This window comes from Acomys minous (genome assembly GCF_964271855.1).
Source record: "Acomys minous genome assembly, chromosome: 16".
In the NCBI taxonomy this organism is placed as follows: Eukaryota; Metazoa; Chordata; class Mammalia; order Rodentia; family Muridae; genus Acomys; species Acomys minous.
Window position 1 is genome coordinate 13747726 of NC_140498.1, and position 21759 is coordinate 13769484.

Sequence of the window (21759 nt, forward strand, 5' to 3'; positions counted from 1 at the left end):
AAAGGTTTAGCTTATAGCTCTTGGACAAAAACCAACTGAGTTTGTAGAAACTGTACCTGAACCTGCCAGTCCCTCCCCACACTCACCTGGACGCTCTTGTGGGCTATCTCTCCAGGTGTAGGCCAGTTGATTGCATCTCCAAAGTCACCAACCTGCAAGGCATAGTCTATGAAGGCCTGTCATTTCACTCCACACTTAAGCTTTAGCTTCTTTGAGATTGGGTCCACATCAGTTTGTACATGCAAATACCATGCACTAGCACCCAGAATGGGCTTTCATACTCTTTAGAGAGAGGGGCCTGAGGTACTTACGAGAACAAGAAAAGAATCACCCTCAGGAGTCACTAGCTAGCCCCTACTTCTTACCTTGCTGCCCTTACGCTGTTTAGGAGCAGCTGCTCTCACCACCTTGGCTGGAGCAGAAGGTTCTGTGGAACAAGGAGAGAGAAACAGCTGTTCAGGCAACTCACTACCATGCCTATGCCGCCATGCCCACTGCGCCATGCCCATCGCGCCATGCCCATCGTGCCATGCCTATCCCACCATGCCCCCAAAGGTTCTCAGAGGAACCACAGCAGAGAGGGCAACAATACATGCTGACCCAGGCCCCCAACTCTTGAGTGAGGCAGAAAAGCCCTTACAGAGTCTAAGTCTGTATTTTTTTAAGATGTATTTATTATGTATACAGTGCTCTGCCTGAATGTACACCTGCACGCCAGAAGAGGGCACCACATCTCATTATAGCTGGTTGGGAGCCACCATGTGGTTGCTGGTAATTGAACTCAGGACCTCTGGAGGAGCAGTCAGTGTTCTTAACCTCTGAGCCATCTCTCCAGCCCCAGGTCTGTTTTTTTGTTTTGTTTTGTTAAGAGATGCCAATTGAGACTCATAGCCCATACCCAAATCTTCGCTGTAACTCAGGGCTCCAGAACTATGGCAAAATCTAAAAGGAAAAGAAGTTGAACTTTCTATAAATTTCTGCACAAGCAGAGAAAGAGAAGCTAAAGACATGTGAATGCACAAGTCCAAGGCCATACCAAGGCCTGCTCTGTCCTCGCTGACATGCAGTTAAGGCAAGAATCAGCTTCTGTGTTCCTAATAAAAGAGTATGCTCCAATTTGACTCTACAGTTCTGTCTTTTTGGATGGCATCTCACAGCACAGCCCTGACTAGCTTGGAACTTCTCATATGGACCTGTCTACTGAACTCAAAGATCCTCATCTTTGCCTGGCAAGTGTGCCACCATGCCTGGCCAATTCCATCTTTTTGTTTTGTTTGTTTTTTTGAGACACGGTTTCTCTGTGAAGCCCTGTCCTGAACTAGCTTTGTAGACCAGGCTCGCCTTGAACTCACAACAATCTGCCTGCCTCTGCCTTCCCCAGGTGGTGAGGTTACAGATGTGCACCACCATGCCTGGCTTTAATCCCATCTTTAAATTTAACCCCAATAATACAAGTGAGACAAGAGCTATACACAATTTCAGCTCCAATAGTACTGAAATCAACAATTTTAAGTCTATCAACTTTCACAATAATCATTAAAATATAAATATTTGGCTATGTGACAATGGACACAATACAAGAGGATAGTCATAAAATAATCTACTTTCTTTTTTGGTTTTGAGACGGGGTTTCTCTGTATAGCCCTGGCTGTCCTGAACTCACTTTGTAGACCAGGCTAGCCTCGAATTCACAGTGGTCCTCCTGCCTCTGCCTCCCAAGTGCTGGGGATTAAAAGGTGTGTGCCATCACGCCTGGCTAATAATCAGCTTTCTATAGGACAAATGAGCATGTGTATATTGACACCCACAGGGTGAACTCTGGAAGGATATGTATTAGGAACAAAGATGAAGATTTTCTTAAGGACCACAACGTGCAAAGTCTTCCCTAAAAGAAGTGCCTCTAGGGGCTGGATAGATGGCTCACAGGTTAAGAGCATTCATTCATTGGCTGCCCTTCCAAAGGTCCTGAATTCATTCTCAGCAACCATGTGGTGGCTCATAACCCTCAATGAGATTGGGTGCCCTCTTCTGACCTGCAGGCAGAATACTGTGTAAGTAATAAATCTTTAAAAAAAAAAAAAAAAAAAAAAAAAAAAAAAAGAGGTGCCTTGGCCTGGAGATGGTGGCACACACCTTTAATCCCAGCACTTGGGAGGCAGAGGCAAGAGGATCTCTGTGAGTTCAAGACCACTCTGGCCTACAAAGTGAGTCTAGGACAGCCAGGGCTCTGTTACACAGAAAAACCCTGTCTCCAAAAAAAAAAAAAAAAAGTGCCTCTGGTTATTTTGTTCCCATCCATACACACATAGATACTTTCCCAAAATGGTTCTGAAAATGAAGGGTGTCCGTCCCTCCCTCCTCCAGAGATCCACAGGAAGAGATACATCCTGGGATTCTGCTTACCCACTTAGCTCTTGCTTCCTTCCCTGCCATGCCAGGTCAGGAACCTCCCCGCCTCCAAGCATAGAGCAGGGGCTCCTCTCTCCTCCATGCCTGAGGGGTCACCCTCAGGGCCCTGCTCTGCCCACTGATGACAAGGCTGAAGCCCCTCTTCCTGCCTGGCTGGCCTCAAAAGAAGATTCTTCATCAGTCCATGTCTTTTAAATGAGAAGAAAGTGTCCTCTTCTGACTCCTAAGTGTAAGGCCAATGCGTTCCTAGCTTCTGGCCTGTTACTAGAGCCACTGCCTCTAATGGTCGACATATGCCTTCTAATAGCTGGAGTTGTAGAGCCCAGCCCACAGCACCCCCACCTTCCAGCACTGAACAGCAGAAAACTAGAAAAATCTCACTTGCAAAAACAAAACAAAATGCTGTCCTTTGACCCCAGGTTGATGCAGAGAAGCCACCCACCATCTAGTAGTTCCCTGGCTAGTCTAAAGGTCTTTACCTGAGCCAGGTGTGGTGGCATATGCCTTTAATGACAACATTCAGGAGGCAAAAACAGGAGGATCTCTGGGAATGAGGCCAGCCTACTCTACGTGGAAAGACTGTGTTACAAAAAATAAAAAAAGATCTTCACCCTTGTCAGCCCAAGGTCAAGCTAGCGCCCACCTGAACTATAACCAGAGTCATTTCCTCGTGTGCTCAACAGCATTGGTGCAAGCTAGAGGGAAAGCAAGCCCTAGGGCTAGTGACAAAGTTTACTAATAGGAATTCCATGGTGAGGTACACTGAAGATCATCTCTGAAGACAAAAGTTTTCCAGACACTGGTCTTTTAAAGTTTGTTTGTTTCTTTCTGGTGGTCTTTTGTTTTTAAAGATTTTTTGTTTATTTGTTTATTATGCATGCAGTGCTCTGCCTGCATGTACACCTGCAGGCCAGAGGAGGGCATCAGATCACATTATAGATGGTTGTGAGACACCATGTGGTTGTTGAGAATTGAACTCAGGACCTCTGGAAGGTCCTGAAAAAATAAAGGCCTCAAAAAATAAAACAAACAAAACAAATAAATAAAAATAAAAACAGCCCCCCCCCCCAAAGACAGTGCATCTCTAACTTCAGTCACAGGAGATACAATACCCTCTTCTGGTCTCCACTGGCACTGAACATACACGGTGCACAGAAATTCATACAGGCAAAACACCCATAAAACAAAATTTTTAGGCTGGGCGGTGGTGGCGCACGCCTTTAATCCTAGCACTTGGGAGGCCGAGGCTGGTGGATTGCTGTGAGTTCAAGGCCAGCCTGGACTACAAAGTGAGTCTAGGCCAGCTAAGGCTACACAGAGAAACCCAGTCTTGAAAAACCAAAAAAAAGGGGAGGACATCCTATTGAAACTTTAGGTGTGAGAAGCCTGGGAGAAAGAGGAAATGGAAGGATCCAGTGGGTCCTGGAAAACTACAGGAGAGTCTGGGCCCTGGGGTCCTCCGCAAACTGTGGCAACAGCCAAGGAAAAAATAGGCAGTAAAAACCTTGAACCCCTACCCAGACTAGCCGATGGACATTCTCCACTGTTGAGTGGAGAAGGAGATCTAACTCTCACACAAACTCTGGTGCCCCATATTTGATCATGTCCCTTGGATGGAGATGCCTGGTGGCACTCAGAGGAAAGATAATAGGTCACCAAGGAGAGACTTGATACCGTATGAGCATATTCAGGGGGAGGAGATCCCCCTCAGACACAGACATAGGGGAGGGGAGTAGGGGGGGGAAGTGGGAGGAAGGGAGGGATGGGAGGATACATGGGATGGGCTAACAACTGAGATGTAATATGTATAAATTAATAAAAATGTATTAAAAAAATTAAAAAAAAAAAAGAAAAAAAAAAAAAAACCAAAACCAAAACAAAACAAAAAACAAAACAAAAAAACCAACAACAACAAAAAAAAATTTTTAAACTAGGCAACTCCTTTAATCCTAGCACTTGGGGGGCAGAGGCAGGCGATCTCTCAGATTGAAGCCAGCCTGGTCTACAAAACAGTCCAGGAGAGCCAAGGCTACCCAGAGAAACAGAGTCTCAATAAATAAACAAACCAATAATAAAGCAAGCCGGACATGGTGGCACACACCTGTAATCCCAGTACTTGGGAAGCACGGCAGGTGGATCTCTGTGAGTTCGAGGCCAGCCTGGTCTACAAACTGAGTCCAGGACAGCCTGGACTACAAGAGAAACCCTGTCTCAAAAAAGCAAAAAACAAAACAAAAGAGCAAAAACCTGAAGCAATAGCAAAAAGGAAGTACACTAATACTCCTCTAAAAGCCAGTCACTCTACTTTGGAAGGAGGTGCCTGGGTCCTTTCAGAAGCTATCTATACAGCATACTCTTTTCACTTGGTTATTTATTTACTTATTTATTTTTTGGAGTGGAGAACACAAGGAGCCCGTACTTGTGGAGGAAGGTGGGTGCTGCAAGGCATTAGCAGGAGCTATGATAGGGTGGATGTTAGGACCGAAGGCTTTACAGGGCAGGCTGATCACTGAGGCATGTCTGAGAGCCTTCACTTTCCAGTTACGGCCCTTTTACTCAAATACCTAGGAAAGCCAGATGGCACAGTTAAGCACTTTGAATCTAGACCTTCTCTGTGAGAAAGGAGATAACACTTATGCAGAGGCCCACTAATTTAAGTAGACAAAGCATAGAATGCCTAGCACACAAGTAAAGCAAACACTCAACAAAGGTACAGTTTAAACCCACCAAGACATTAGTGTTTAGCAATGCCCCTCTATCCTCAGCAGTGAAAAAGGCCAACAAGTCATCTCTCAAAGGGAAGATCACCAGAATAGCTTCAGTTCCAACCCCAGATTACAAATCAGATACCGCCCCCCAACCTGTCTCCTAGGAAGACCTGTGGGGAGTAGGGACCCATATCCTTACACTGCCCCAGAGACAAGGGCTCTAGGGTATTTCCCCAAGAAAGAAAAAAACCTTTAGAGTTCTATAGTTTAAATAGGAAAATGTCCTACTGACTACTGAACCTGGTCCCTTACTTACTATCATAGCTTTGGCAGAGAGGAAGAAAGGCCTGGGGCTCCTTCCCTTGAATTTCTCACTCAAGATGAAGAAAACCCAGGCCTCCAAGAACTCCTCCAGCTCAGTGAAGGGGCTAAATCCATAAACTCCTGGTACAAAGGCTACCAATTACTTTCTGTATTGTCCAGTTCTAGAAAGACCTAAGGCTGCTAACCTCTTTTTTAAAAAACAAAACAAAACAAAAAGGCTAACCACAGAAGTGGGGTGGGGGCTGTAAGCCTCCATTGAGGACTTGTTTCAGTCACCCAGAAAGCAATGAAGTTTCTGGTGAAGAAGGAATATAGTGATCCAATCCTTTCAGGCCATGGCACAAAGAATGGGTAGGGGAAGAAAAACTAGGCTGAAATCATAGGCCAGTGCTGAAGGAGGGGTGTGCTGTAGGACTAGTTAACACTACAAGGAGTGGGTGGCCAACGTGTGGACAAAATGGGAGGTCTCACCTTTACATGGTGCTGGTATTATATCCTATACACCAGTGTCCGACATGCTGAGTTTAGCCTGAGTGCAAGGCTTGGCTGCCTGAGATTCATAAACCAGCTAGCTAAACCCTCCTCACTCCCACCTCCCCCACCGGTCAAAATCAAAGTCCTTTTGAGAGACCCTCAGAACCTGAGTGAAGCTAGGACACTCTACTAGGTGCTCTCAGGACACAGTACATGTTATCTACCCAGTGACCTACTGGCTTCTCCAGACAACAGGCTTCCTGATTAGTGCAAGGACTAGGCTGTTGTCATAGTAGCAAGGGCCTGGTCCCAGTAGACCCCTGTGAGGTCCTGCAACCTTTGGCCATTAGTTTAAGCCTTCCTGGAGAAAACAGAAACAAGCAGCCTAGCCATTACTAGCTCTCAGAGGCCAGGCACCAATACTATCGGATGCATGACTGAGAGCACTGCCTGTCATCCTCCCAAAGCACCTTCCTTAGTTGCACTAAAAGTTAATAGGGCTGTGCAAGTGTATGAGAAAAGACAAAGACCCCATCCTAAACAGGGTGTGAGGTGCTAATGATCCCAGCTACAGTTAAACATGACATGGGTCTCACAATCCTTAAATAAAAATGAATGAATTCCTTTCACTGGCCCATAAACAAGAAAATCAAGATACGTGCTAGAAATGTTTGCCAAGGTCAGAGTCAGCAAGCAGCAGAACACATGGAGCATGTGCTCTGGTTTTAAAGGCCATGACTTAAGAAGCATCAGGAAAAGGTGGGAAAGAAGCAGCTCAAATGGGCTTAAGTGCCAGTTACCTCACCACTAACTAGCCTCCACTAAGGTCCTCTACCACAGACAGACTTTGCCCCAGAAAGGATCCTCAGTCAAACCTTGCACAGGGTTCGCCTTACCCCAGCCCTGAACCCTGACTGTGAAAGGCAGTAAAGCCACAGGGAGAAGCATGACCTGTGCTTCTCCCTCCCAGACCAGCCTGGACAGAGTCAATGTCAAAACCTAGATAGAGATGGACAAATCTGTCTTTGTCCCATCTCTACAGGAGGTTCCTCCACAAGATAAGAAGAACCTCTAGCTGGGTGTGGTGGTGAATGCCTGCGATTCAGCACTCGGGAGGCAGAGGCAGGCAGATCTCTCTGAGCTCAAGGCCAACCTGGTCTACAAAGCAAGTCCTGGACAGCCAAGGCTATAGAGAAACCTTGTCTCAGAGCAAAAGAAAAAGAAAAAAAAGTCTAGTTAGCTTCCATACCTTGCATACCAAGCTCTTGTGGCTTTTGGTTGCCACTTCTCAGATGTCCTCCTCTACCCCATCTTTCCCACCCAGTCTGGAAATAAAAACACAGTAGGCCAGCTGGGCATGGTGGCACATCTTTAATCCCAGCACTCAGGAGGCAGAGGCAGGTGGATCTCTGTGAGTTCGAGGCCAGCTTGGTCTACAAAGAGAGTCCAGGACGGCATGGCTACACAGAGAAACTCTGTCTTGAAAAACCAAAACCAAAAAACACAGGAAGGATTATGGGCAAGAGAGGGTGAACTTTAGATGGTCAACCATCTGCAGAAAGAAAGCTGCAGGCCAACATCCAGCTTGTGGTACAGTGCCTGAGTCCACAGGCCTCAGACAGAGAGAGGGTCGACCAGGTAGCAGTCACATGATGCTTGCTAGGCCCAGGGTCTATCCTTAACTTATATGGTGACCCGTGTATTCAGTGTTCCCACTCTTCCTGCCCACAGGGACTTTGCAGCCCAGTGGTGGCTGGCTATGGCCATCCCCACAGCTGGTACCAGTCACTGAAGCTCTATTCAAAAGCTGATTAATGATAAGGTGAAACCCTGATCACTTCCCCTTGGCAGGGTGGCCTTGCCAAGCCACAAAGGAAGAGTATACAGGCAGTCCAGAGGAGACTTGATAGGCTGGGGTCAGATGTTAGGGGAGTAGGGCTCCCCTTTCTGAGGACTAGGAGATGGAGGGAGAGGGTATGAGGGAGGGAGGTGGCTACAATGGGAAAAATAAATAAATAAAGTGAAACCCAAGCTCCTTGATTGGCCTTTTCTGGAAGAGCATACTGGACTCTAGTCAGTATCAGTAACCACCACCCTTCAGCTGCATGCTGACTTATACAAAGACTGAATAGGTTATCGTCTATTGAGATACCACTGATTCCCTTCCAAAGGATGCTACCTTTCTAGTGCTGAGCAAACACAGGGAAGAGACTTCCTTTCACACAGATTATGTTGAAGCAAAGCATACTATCCCTGCTCCTTTCTTCACCATAGTAAAGCCTCATGAGTCCTCCTCCTCTGCCACACAGCCCACAGGAAGACGCTACTATCTATATAGATAGATCTGGCTCTAAAGCCAAGTCCTGGACAGCCAAGGCTATAAAGAAGCCTTGTCTCTGTGTAGACCAGGTTCTAATTCAGCCTATAGTGTTGGGAGATTCCAAGGGCCCTCTGATAACCTGAAGTACTGGCATCTGTAAACATATCTCAAGCAGGATAAACCATTACCATCACCAGCTCATACATCCTACAAGTCCCAAACTTCATTACATGATTCACACCACTCAAGAAAGTGGGTCTCATTATGACAGACAACTGACAAGGGAAACTAAGGCTCAGAAGTTCATTCAACTAGCAGGTAGCAGAGACTTTGCAGCCCAGTGGTGGCTATGGCCACCCTGAAAAGATGGTACCCGTCACTGAGGCTCTGCCCAGCACATCCTGCCTCAGAAGCTGATAGAGAACTGCTGAGGGGCCCTAAAAGTGCAAGTCACAAGATCCAGGATTTACAGGCTTTGTGTCAAAAGTACACTATAAATATTGACCAAACACCTCCCAACTCTCTGGGATAGGGGTAAGTGTCCCTCTGCATTGCAACCAAAACCAAGCAACCAAGCCACCCAGCTGGCCTCTTATACCAATCTAAGCACCCAAGGCAAGCTGTGGGAAAGTGTGCAATAGGTGAAACAGCACAATAAACTTCCAAGCCATGCATGGGCTTTTGGTGTGAAGGTCCCCAAGGAATACTATAAACCACCACCTATGGTGTTCCCCTTGCCCTGAACACAGGCTTAATGCTGCAAAAGAGGCTTAGTTCCTAAGCAAGCAAACAGCAAAATTACACTGGCTGATACTATTTAGCTAAGTCAATGCTTAGTGAAAGAAGGATTTTTGAGATACAACTTCAAGTAGCTCAGGCTGGCCTGAATTCCTGATTCTTCTATCTCCCTCCCAAATGCTAGAATTATAGATGAGTGCCCCTGTTAAATTTCATCTCTTCTGTGCCAAGCGTGGTGGCACATGCCTGTAATGCCAGCACTCGGGGGGGGGGGGCAGAGGCAGGCAGATGTCTGTGAGTTCTAGGCCAGCCTGGTCTACAAAGCAGAGTCCAGGACAGCCAGGGATACCCAGAAAGACCTTGTCTCGAAGAGAGGGAAAATAAAAGTGTGCCTATGCTACCAGGCTTCTCTCAGCCAGGGCAGGGGCATGTGCATGTCTGAATGCTGAGCATGACTCTGTGGCCTACCGAGCTCAGGAAGCCAAAGGGCAGTTAAAGAGGGCCACAAGTACAGGTGGTGTCTGTCTGTCTGTCTGTCTGTCTGTCTGTCTGTCTCTCTCTCTCTCTCTCTCCCTCCCTCCCTCCCTCCCCGCCTCTCTCTCTCCCCCTACAGCTGTCTGGCACTGACTAGAGTTCCTGCCTTCCTTCCCCCAAGCCTGCTGGAAGCTGCATGCTAAGCAAGCATTCTGCCAACTGAGTAACATTTCCAGCCCACTACTATATTGTATTTCTAGCAGGCAGTACTGGTTTAGAAAAAGATGTAATAATCCTATTAGTGCTTACTAGTACTCATGGAGGTTGATGGGACACAATGCCAAGGTTTTCTTTTCCATAAAACCTATTTGGACATTTTAAATAATGAACTGTTATTGCCTGGGTGACTTAAAAGGAGTTTCCACTTCAAAAAGCTAAAATAATAAATGGTGGCCCAAGGGACCTCGCAAAGCTTGTGGAGAGCCAGCCCACCCTTCCCACTCTTCAGGCCAGGCCCCAAGGTCAGAATCCCTCCTTCTAGCCTATCTACATGGCCCTAAACATAACTAAAAAGAACATCTCTTGGAGAAGAAGGGCCAAGGCTCCCTGGCAGGATCCAGGTTTCCCAGGGCTTAGCTCATACCCATTAGTCCTATGTCCAGAGAACCCAGCCTGCCTTGGTGGGAGTGGGGTCTCCAGGCTGAAGCTTGAAGTTTAGGCCCTCCCAGAAACAGCTTAAGTTTTGTAGGCTATATGCATGTATACACAGACACAGACACACAGACACACCACACAAGGTCTGGGAGAATGCAGACTAAGCAACAGGTAGTGTGCTGTCTCTGGAGTCAATATGTTATAGGCAACTCTCAGCTACTCACTAACTACTGTACAACCAAGTTAATTTCTAAACCTTTCAGAGCTCTGTTTTCTTATAAGGATCATACCAAGAACTAGCCCCCCACAAGACTATGGTAAAAATGAATGAGGATCCAATCTCAGAAATCTGATAAGCATTCAAGAAATAAGGATAACCCAGCACAGAATTTCTAGGGCAACGTTGCCACCCATAAGGCTATTGAGTTAAGACCTGACAGAGGCACACAGCTTGGCTGAAAGAATGAGAAAAGAAGGCCAAAGTCAGAACTGGCTTCTCCATACTTTCATCTCAACCTGCTCTGGACCCACTGATGAAAAGCCCCACCCAGCTGGTCAAAATCCACAGCAAGGTCCAGCATGGTGACAAATGCCTTTAATCCTGGCACCTGGGAGGCAGAGTTCCAAATCAGTCTGGCCTACATAGTGAGTTCCATGACAGCCAGGGCTGCATTGTAACAAACCCACAGCTGTTGCTGACACAGCAGTCTCTATCCTGAGGAGCAGAAAACTATTAAGACCCAGGGTAATTAGGGCTGGAGAGACAGCTCCACAGCTAAGATTATTTATTGCTCTTCCAGGGGACTGGAGTTTGAGACCTGAGTTAGATTCCCATTATTCATGTCAGGTGGCCTCTGCAGAACACTCACATGACTTAAAGTTTTTAAAAGGGTCGAAGTCATCTCGTTCCATAACGTATCCAGAACTTGCTCATTCTCTCTGCCCTGTTACTGCAGGTACCCCATCAACATTCTGTTCCACCTCCAGCCAGCAGGAATAGGCAGGTGAAGGTAGGGAGAGATACCAGCTCAAGAAATCTGGAACCAAAGAAGCCAATGCCCCTTTTGTCTGATTGGCATGGCACAACTAGCTCAGTTCCTAGGCACTTGAGATATGATAAGTAACAAACAGCAATTCACAGGCAACTAGTGAAGTGGCTCCAAAAAATGGGGGGTGGGGGGGTGGAACGGGGGACGGATCAGGAGGCTGACTCACAACCTAACCATCATAGTCATATAAAATTACTATTTTGCCCCTTTTTAGTCTTTTAAGGGCATCTCATGTAGCCCAGGCTGGCCTTAAATTCCTTTTCTTCTCTCAGCTTCCTCAGTGCTAGGATGATAAGTGAGCACCACAATGCCCCTCCTCATAAAGGTTACTCTCACAATGCCTCAGAAAGGGAAGGCAAGAGAACAGGCTTCCAGCTGCCTAGAGAGTATTCTATATAATCCACCAAACACAAGGCACGGAGATGCACGGCCCCACTCCCATCAGATAATACAGCAGCTGATGCCACATTAAGATCTCCTGTAATGCCGGGCATGGTGGTGCGCGCCTGTTAATCCCAGCCAACCTGGTCTACACAGTGAGTCCAGGACAGCCAAGGCTACACAGAGAACCCTGTGTCAAAAAAACCAAAAAGATCTCCTGTAGGAAAAGAGACTGCAAAGGGGATATTTTGCCAGAGAGCCTACCAGAGTACCATCAGATGAACAAAGAATGTGGGTTGGAGCTTTTCTATTATCATTTGAATGGAAAAAAATTTGAGGCCCATCAGGTCCTAGCTATGAGAAACATACAAAAAGAATCTAGCTAGGCAGACACTCCACAAACCAAGTATGTCCAGAAAACAGGCTCTGCTTCACCTAAATCCTTCTCTGGAGCTAGACATGATGGCACATACCTGAGCTGAGAGGATCACAAGTTCTAAGTCAGACTGAGTTATCCAGAGAGTTCCAGGCTAGCCTAGGTTACACAGCTGCATCTTATCTCCAGCCACCACGCCCCCCCCCCCACAGTTTCTGTGTCACCCTGGCTGTCCTGGACTCACTTTGTAGACCAGGCTTGCCTCAAATTCACAGCGATCCATCTGCCTCTGCCTCCCGAGTGCTGGGATTAAAGGTGTATGCCACCACGGACAGCTTTTTGTTTTGTTTTGTTTTTTGTTTTTTTGAGACAGAGTCTCTCTGTGTTAGCCTTGGCTGTCCTGGACTCCCTTTGTAGACCAGACCTGCCTCTGCCTCCCGAGGCTGGGATTAAAGGCGTGTGCCACCATGCGCTCCGCGCCCCCCCCCCTTTTTTAAAAGATCTATTTACTTTTATTACTTATACAGTATTCTGCCCACACTCCAGAAGAGGGCACCAGATCTCATTGTAGATGGTTGTGAGCCACCACGTCATTGCTGGGAATTGAATTCAGGACCATTGGAGGAGCAAACAGTGCTTTTAACCTCAAGAGATCTAGGGTGTGTGTGTGTGTGTGTGTGTGTGTGTGTGTGTGTGTGTGTGTGTGTGTGTGTGTGTGTGTGTGTGTGTGTGTGTGTGTGTGTCTGTGTGTGTCTGTGTGTGTGTCTGTGTGTGTGTCTGTGTGTCTGTGTGAGAGGGCACCAGATCTCATTGTAGATGGTTGTGAGCCACCATGTCATTGCTGGGAATTGAATTCAGGACCATTGGAGGAGCAAACAGTGCTTTTAACCTCAAGAGATCTATTTTAAATTAGGGTGTGTGTGTGTGTGTGTGTACACTCGTTGAGTACAGTACCCCCAGAGGCCAGAAGGGCATTGGATCCTCTGGAGCTAGAGTTACTGGTGGTCATGAACCATCCAACATGGGTACTGGGAACAGAACTGGGGTTCTCTATAAGAATAGCAAGTGCCATTAAATGGCTGGCCCCTCTCTCCAGCCCATGCATCTTCTAGGAAAACAGACTTGCAGATATAAAGACTTGACTACATTCTGCTCTGACAGAAGGAAAAAGGAAAAAAGAAAAAAAATTTTTTTGTTGAAATCTCACTTGAATATCGTGAGATTCAAGTCCAATTTTAGATCAAACAAAACAACTTTCTGAACTGCTTAAAGTCCCTAAGAAACAACCCTGCTAAAAACAACTTTTAGCCCTTACCATTTTGTAATTTTGGCTCAATTCTTTCCTGTAACACTTTTGCTACTAAATATCAAAATTACTTAGGACAGCAAGGAATCTCCTGCAAGGAGCTCTGGCATTGTTTCTGGCTTGTCTACCACTATGATTTATGTAAATTTCCTGCAGGCCTTTCTACTTCTACCTTGCTCCCCGCCCCTTTCTCCACAGACCTGAGGAATCCTAAAGCATATTCTGCACTATTCTCCAGCTTCCAGAACAGAATGCAGAGCCCCTATGCATCTCTGAACATCTACACATGCCATCTCTGTCCTTGGAGGATACTGACTGACTGCAGTCTCTCTAGCTACAAAGGTCACTCTGATCATGCCAACCAACACCCTAACAGTACCTGTGCCTAGTCAATGCCCAGTATTCCCTATGAAATTCCCTCCAGAGCAGCTGGGATAACAGGACTGCACACCACTCCCTCAAAATGGCTGATTCTTTGAGCTCTGTTTTGGGAGGTGATGTTAGGCACGAATAGATAATTGCTAGGTAGCTCACTGCTTCCCTGTGGGAATGTAAACAATGAGGTCAGGACACACTGTCTAGTGCACAATAGAATTCCTAGGGCCTAACTCTAGTAGGCTGACTGTGTGAATTTTCAAGCTGGTGGGAGCCAAGCAGTTCCTGTCACATGAAGGTCAGATTCAAGCCAAGAGACCTGATTAAACAAAGGAGCACTGGAATACTAAGGTGCCTCTTAGGATGGGTCTGCCTCTGTTCTGCAAAGCTGGCTGACACTAGGACCTACCAGCCCTAGGTTCCTCATATTCAGATCAGAAGAGGATGTCTCAGTAATGACCTAAGTGAACTAGACATAGGATGTAGAATCCTCACATTTCTTCCAAGAAATGTCTACCACTGTCTACCGCAGAGTACTCACCACCTACAGCAGCCGATCCTATCTCATCATGAGCCAGAAGCCTAGAGCACAATGCTATATATCTACTAGTCTCACTGCCTTAGCCTAGCTCTGGGAAGGAAAGCTGGTCCAACCTGAGTAGGAGATTCTCTGAATGAGATCTCAACAATCAGGCAGGGTCTTAACTTCTGACTCAACTATTGATACAGTGAACTTTTTTGTTTTGTTTTTGTTTTTTTTTCGAGACAGGGTCTCTCTGTGTTAGCCTTGGCTGTCCTGGACTCACTTTGTAGACCAGGCTGGCCTCGAACTCACAGCCATCCGCCTGCCTCTGCCTCCCGAGTGCTGGGATTAAAGGCGTGCGCCACCACGCCCGGCTGGCTGATACAGTGAACTTAATCCTAATGGAAAAGTCTTGAAAGACCTTTTGACTCCCAACAACTTTGCAAGAAGCAGGAAAGGAAGTGTGGAAATTCAATAAAGTAGCCTCAAGTGTCAGTCAGTCAGTCAGTGAGATGCACAGCTGAGGCTAGTAGCTGATCTTCCAATGTCCTTAACAGATTTCCTACCCTCCTTGCTACAGGGAGCACAGGACAGCACTGGCAGGGAGGAGCCTCTGTCCAGAGAGAAATGCTCCAAGGAGCCTTGGCTCCCTTCCTAAACAGCAGGAACACATTGAACAAGATCTCTGTCCAGGGTCTTTCTTTATTCTTTCCATTGTGGTAGTTAACACCTGCTTAGTCCTTCTCACACCTACAAAGCTAACTGGGGTAGAAGGGGCCTTAAGAGACTGAAACCGAGCTGGGTAGTGGTGGCGCACACCTTTAATCCCAGCACTCGAGAGGCAGAGGCAGGTGGATCGCTGTGAGTTCAAGGCCAGCCTTGTCTACAAAGCGAGTCCAGGACAGCCAAGGCTACACAGAGAAACCCTGTCTTGAAAAACCAAAAGGGAAAGAAAAGAAAGGAGAGAGAGGGGGAGAGAGAGAGAGAGAGAGAGAGAGAGAGAGAGAGAGAGAGAGAGAGACTGAAACTGATGCTGCTAATTATATATACCCAGTCAACAGGAGTGGGCAGAGAAGGAAAGGCTAGTTGGAGCCTAATACAACAACTTCTTTGGCAAGTTCCTCTTTACCTTTGCTCAGGGCCTTAGCCCACGGTGCTCTTGGTAGCACATGGTCCAACCACTCTTGCTCTCCTCAGGAGATTAAGTAGGTCTCTCTGGAGAGCCTTCAAGTCCCAACCAACAATTTCTCTCAATTGTTCTTCAAGGCTATTCCTTGGACAGAACACTGTCCCTTCTTGGATGAAGCCCACAGGCCTTGTGCCGGAGGAAGAAAGCTTGATGAAAGATGCAAACTCAAGGGACTGCAAGGCTCAGCAGTAGGCTGCATGTAGACAACTACTGGCCAATAGTCCTGAGGTGGCTGTGCCTTAATGACAGCACATTTAAGGCTCCAGACCATGTCCCTTACCCAGTATCACTTACAATTCAGCTTAGCTTTTGGCATTATCTTTAAGGGTTTCTCTGTGTAGCCTTGGTTGTCCTGGACTTGCTTTGTAGACCAGGCTGGCCTCAAACTCATGGCGATCCTCCTGCCTCTGCCACCATACCGGCTTTTTTTTTTTTTTTAAGGTTTTCAAGACAGGGTTTCTCTGGCTGTCCTAGACATCTTTGTAGACCAGGCTGGCCTTGAACTCAGAGATCCACCTGCCTCTGCCTCCAGAATGCTGGGATTAAAGGCGTGGGTTACCGGGCCCAGCTATGCATTGCCTTTTTTTATTTTATAAAACAAGTGGGAAATATCTAAACTTTTAGATTGATTATTTATTTATTTATTTATTTTGGAAGGGGGTGGTCTTTTGAGACAGGGTCTCTTCACATAGCACTGGCTGTCCTGGATCTCACCATGTAGACCAAGGTAGCCTCAAACTCAAACTGAGGCAGACCTAAGCGCCACCACACTGGCCTAACTTTCCCAATGTTAAAATATAGATGGTTCAACAACAATAACAACAACAACAAAAGATAGATAGTTGGTTCTATAGCCTTTAATCCCAGCACTTGGGAGTCAGAGGTAGGCAAATCTTTGTGACAGCCAGGGCTATTATACAGAGAAACCCTGTCTTGAAAAAAGCGAAAATCTCTCTCTCTCCTCCCCCCCCCACACTTTTTTTTCCTTTAAAGTGTTTTCTGTGTTTGTTTTCAAAACAGGGTTTCTCTATGTAGCCTTGGTTGTCCTGGACTCGCTTTGCAGACCAGGCTATCCTCAAACTCAAAAATCCTGTGCTTCCCCATATGCTGGGATTACAAGTATGCACCACTGTGCCCAACTCCTTTAAGGTTTTTTTTTTTTTTTTTTGGTTGGTTGGTTGGTTGGTTGCCTTTCCCCGCCCCGCTTCAAGACAGGGTTTCTCTGTGTAGTTTTGGCTGTCCTGGACTCACTTTGTAGACCAGGCTGGCCTCCAACTGGCAGCAATCCACCTGCCTCTGCCTCCATGCCAGGTAAAAGGCAAGACTGGGCACGAGGATGTGCACATAGGGAGACTATTTGTGAGTTTTAAAAAAAATAAAATAAAAATAAAAGAGTCTTGGGCTGGAGAGATAGTTCAGAAGTTAAAAGCAGTCTGCTCTTCCAAAGGTCTCAAGTTTAATTCCCAGCAACCACATGGTGGCTAACAACCACCTATAATGAGATCTGGTGCCTTCTTGTGGTGGGCAGGTATACATGTGGGCAGAATACTGTAAAAACAATTTAAAATATCTTTTAAAAAATAGTCTCACAGCTGGGTGTGGTGGTACATGCCTTTAATCTCAGCACTCAGAAGGCAGAGGCAGGTGGATTTCTGTGAGTTCAAAAACAACCTAGACTACAAAGTAAATCTAGAACAGCCATGGCTATTACACAGAGAAACCCCGTCTCAAAAAACCTTTGTTGTTGTTGTTTCGTTTTTAGAGACAGGGTTTCTCTGTGTAGCCTTGGCTGTCCTGCACTCACTTTGTAGACCAGGCTAGCCTCCAACTCACAGAGATCTGCCTACCTCTGCCTCCTGAGTGCTGGGATTAAAGGCATGCACCACCATGCCCGGTAAAAAAAAAAAAACAAAACCTATTTTTTAAAAAATCTGAATCAATAGGTTTTTGAGGAAATCACTACCTATTCAAATGTTACTGGACAAACAGAAAAACCAGCACCTGCTATATTCACACACTGTTCAAAGTAACCAGCTGACCAAGCTCAAACCCACTAATGCTCCCCAACACCTACAACAAAAATTAGCCATAAGGTCACTGAGATGATAGGACTTAACTCCAAAAACAAAAACAAGGCTATGCCATTAGTGCCAAATGACTCTTTTTCACACATAGGAAAGGAGACGCATCTATCTATCTCTCTGCAACAAATCCAAAGCCGTAGAAAGACATCAAAACATGAAATGGAAAATTTTACCACAAAGCATCCAAGCTCATCTCGCACTAAAAATTCCAAGAGCCAACCAGGACAGCGAAGGCTACACAGAGAAACCCTGTCTCAAATCAATCAATCAATCAATCAATCCAAGAACCACAGTTAAATCTCGTGGAAATGGCTCAGCAGGTGAGGGAGAACTGAATTCTATCTCTGGGACACACATAGTGGAAAAACCAACTCTTGCAAGTTGTCCTCTGATCTCCAAACACAGGCAGGTGCACAGAGACACCACCTCCATTTGGGCTTCTTACAAGGTCCTTAAATTCACCTCTATGATAAGCCAGTGGAAGGCAGGGTCAAGAAGAAAACCAGATGGAAGATGTGACCGGATCTATCCTCAGCTAAACAAATCTTCACCTAGTGATCCTAGTTGTCGAATGGCATGGTTTGAATGTCTCCCACAGGCTCACATGTTAAAGGCTTGGTCTTCAGCTAGTAGCACCACTTCAGTAGATCTTACAAATGTTTTAGGAAGTAGAGACCGAACTGGAAGCAGGTGACTAGATATGTGCCCAGTCCCTTCCTCTATATACTCCTTCTGTCCTATGTTGACCAAAGAAACTGAGCCTGAAATGAGGGACTCAAAAACCTGCCATCTACAGTTGTTTTGTCATTGCCATGCTGTACTCAACACAGCCTAACCTACAAAGGGCCCTGTGAAGGGGTGGGGGGGGGGAGGGATGGGATGGGATTCCATTAGCTTAAAAGAAAGAGGCCAGGTGCATTTTGGTATACGCCTTTAATCTCAGCACTCAGAAGGCAGAGGCAGGCAGATCCCTGTGAGTTTGGGGCCAGCCTGGTCTACAAAGTGAATCCAGGACAGCCAGGACTACAAAGGAAACCCTGTCTTGGGATGAGGGGAGAGGAAGGCCTTGCTGGATGGCAGGTTGTCTTTAATCCCAGCCTCTGGGATGCAGAGGCAGGTAAACTGCTGTGAGTTCAAGGACAGCCTGGTCCACAAAGTGAGTCCAGGACAGCCAAGACTATACAGAGAAACCCTGTCTCAAGAAAAAAACAGGAAGAAAACCAAACGCCAGGGCACAATAGAGCTGACAACTAGGCTTGGGCTGCCTTTAGGCCAGCTTTCTCAGGAAGGCACTTGACAGTCAGGGACAGTGCAAACTTAATGTTTCTGAGCACAGGTGTTAACTCAGCTCAATTCAGACACGTAGGAAACTGCACCTGGGAACTGTCCAGAGGTGTGCTGCAGTGTGGCTAAGGAGTAGTGCAGCATGTGGGGCTCCCTTTTGTAATCTGGGAATTCTAGTGCAAAGAATCAGACATGAAACCCCAAACCATTTATATAAATGTAAGAGGTTCTGGCAAGGTCATCTTGTAAAAGGAAAATTTGACCACATAGCTTTTCACTCAAAATCCCTTCAGGCTCACCATGGCCTTCTGCTAAAATTGGGACTTGGCACTCCTATAAAGCAAGACTGCCCACCTTTTTAGTTGGCTATACTCCAATCACAGCGAACTCAGTTCCCTGAGCCACACCCTGCCCTCAACCAATAATGAAGTGACCACAGGCTTTCTCAGCAATCCCACTCACCCTTCCCATGTCAGCTCTGTCCTGCTCCCCTGCAACTCTGAGCTGAACTGCACCAGACGTCTCAGCTGTACCAAACATGCTCTTCCCACAGGTCACTTTCTTGCAACACCTCTCACATAGCAAACCAACCATCTACCTGCTCATCAGCGTGTGTTCATCAAGCTGCCACTACGTGTTGGGGACATCCTGACAAAGTAGAAACAAAGCTAAGCTTTAAAAAAACAAAGCAGGGACAGAGGGACAAGATGCAGCCTGGGGCCAAGGTTTCTAGACTTTTGCAGGGTGGTTAGTCTGGGAAGGCCTCATCATTACCAGAGGAAGAGCATTCCAGAACTAAAGGTCCAAAGCAGAAACATGCCAGACACACTATAGCACTCCTGGAAAGGAAGAAAGGTATATAGTGCATGCGCCTTGACAAAGACAACAGAGTGAAGGAAGCAGTCAAGTTTTCTCTGAACTCTACTTAGGCAGTTGCCAAATCTCCCATGAGTCTTTTTCTCATATGGGACCCAAGTTAATTGTTTTAAATAGTAAGACAAAACAAAGCAAAACAAAAACAACAACAAAAACTATGCACCCTGGCTACTGTAGGATGCACAGACCTCTCTGGTGGTCAACAGCAATGTGCACTGTACCCCAGATTAAGATAAAGAATACCTTTACCACCTGGCAGCTTTACATTCATCAGGAAAACCCTTTCCCCACATCTAGAGCTCAGCCAGGCCAAAGAACAGACAAATGACAAAGGTGTCATATCAAGATTGTCCCTGTTATTTCATGGAAAACCCTAGAGAGACGCTACAGGAAGCTGGCCATCTCTAAACTCATGTGACTCCTGGTTACTTGTCCTCATTCAGGAAAGGCTTGAAATACCCCTCCCTCAAGACAGTCACCTCAGTCTACACAAATCTGGTTATGGAATGCATCTTCTGGCTGTGAGGCAATTACTCCAGTGTGGGATGCTGTGCCGTCAACCTGATCCTCAGAACTTTGGCAGCAGTGCATGAGTCCTAACTGCATGAACAAAATAGAGGTTAAGCAAGTTAGGAAGGCATATAAGACAGGCAAGAAGTGCTCTGCCCAGGTTCTTTTGTTTTGTTTTGTTTTGTTTTGTTGACAGGGTTTCTCTGTGTATCCTTGGGTGTCCTGGACTCACTTTGTAAACCAGGCCTTGAACTCACAAAGATCCGCCTGCCTCCGCCTCCTGGGATTAAAGGCATGCACCACCACCGGCCCAGCTCTGCCTGGGTTCTAATTTAAACTTCTTCAGCTTCTCCCTCCACTTAGCTGTCTTCATTGGCCATTATCAAAACCTCAGGCCCAGGAAGTCATGGTCATCCTCTCTCCTAGCCACTACCCTGAGATCGCCCTGGACCAGCCAAGAGAGGTCTGTGAGCCTGAACTGAAAGCCTTCCAGAGCCCCAACCCCTAATTACCCCTCCAAGCTCCTCTTGGATTTTGTGAACAGGGGCACTCCCATCTGCCAAGCTCTCCATTTTTAAGAGGGCTTTGTGGTTTAGGGCACTGCTCCTTCTCACCCTGCTTGTTTCCCAGGGAGGAGGAAACTGGATGCTGAGTAAAATGCTGACTCTGGCTTAGGACCCACTTCAGACCCAGAGGGATCAGCAAAGACTCAGTCTACCAGGAGGTTCAGAATCCAAGGGGGCTTATAACTACCCCATCCAAAAGCCAGAGCCACCTGCCTTCCCCTGCGAAGAATCCTAACTGCCTTCTTCAGAAGAAAAGTGACATGAACCAGGATGGGGAAAGTCTTAAGTCTCATTTACTCAGACTGTTTTAACATTCACCCTCTAAAAGTCCGCTTCTTTACTGATAATTTGTACAGACTTCTCAATAAACACTGGATAACCTCAGGTGGCCACACACTTTAATTCCAGTACTTGAAAGATTAGGTGTTAGGATGGGGACTTCAAGGTCATCCTATTTTCTGGATGCACTGTGGGTGGGAGATGTTCCACAGGTGTTGTTATGAGTTTTCTATGACCACATGGAAAGGGCAATCACTCCACCACATGCCCTTCCAATCTACCAAGCCCAGTTCATGAAGCCAATAGTCTCTCAAGCCTTCACAGGGCTTAAAGTCAAGACAGGAGTTCCATCCCATCAGCTGACTCAAAGACACATGCACTTAAAGCTGTTTCAGTTTTGCTTTGGTGGGTGGAGTCCTTTCAGGGTTCTAACAGGGAGAACAGTTTCAACCTGAAACCTGAAAGACATTTAAGTCTAATCTCATTCCCAGTAGTTAAAGAAACAAGGCAGAGACCATAGAGTGTGTGGCTGGAGCTCAATCAGTGGGACTGAGTGGGATTAGTACATGATGATAACTTGTAAGTAATACTTTTATTTGTATATGGTCAGAGTACAACCATGTGGGTCCTGAGGATTAGAAGAAGGTGCCAAGTGCCTTCATCTGCTGAGCCGTTTTGTTTCACTTCACACACACACACACACACACACACACACATACACACACGTTTGTTTTTCAAAACAGTTTCTCTGTGTCACCATGGCTATCCTGGACTCACTCTGTAGACTAGGCTGGCCTCTAAGGCCTGCCTCTGTCTCCGGAGTGCTGGGATTAAAGACATGCGTCACAAAAATAAATTTA

General features: G+C 46.4%; 1 protein-coding gene across 4 annotated transcripts in view; it reads right to left on the minus strand.

Moving 5' to 3' along the window:
* Window positions 1-21759, minus strand: part of LARP1 (La ribonucleoprotein 1, translational regulator) — a 50746-nt gene that overhangs the window by 22772 nt on the left and 6215 nt on the right. For all 4 annotated transcript variants that reach the window (XM_084761153.1, XM_084761152.1, XM_084761155.1 and 1 more), the window contains exons 2-3: window positions 366-427; window positions 87-152 (exon numbers count right to left, since the gene is read on the minus strand). In XM_084761153.1, the coding sequence (XP_084617279.1) occupies window positions 87-152; window positions 366-427 (128 nt within the window). The remainder of the gene's footprint in view (window positions 1-86; window positions 153-365; window positions 428-21759) is intronic.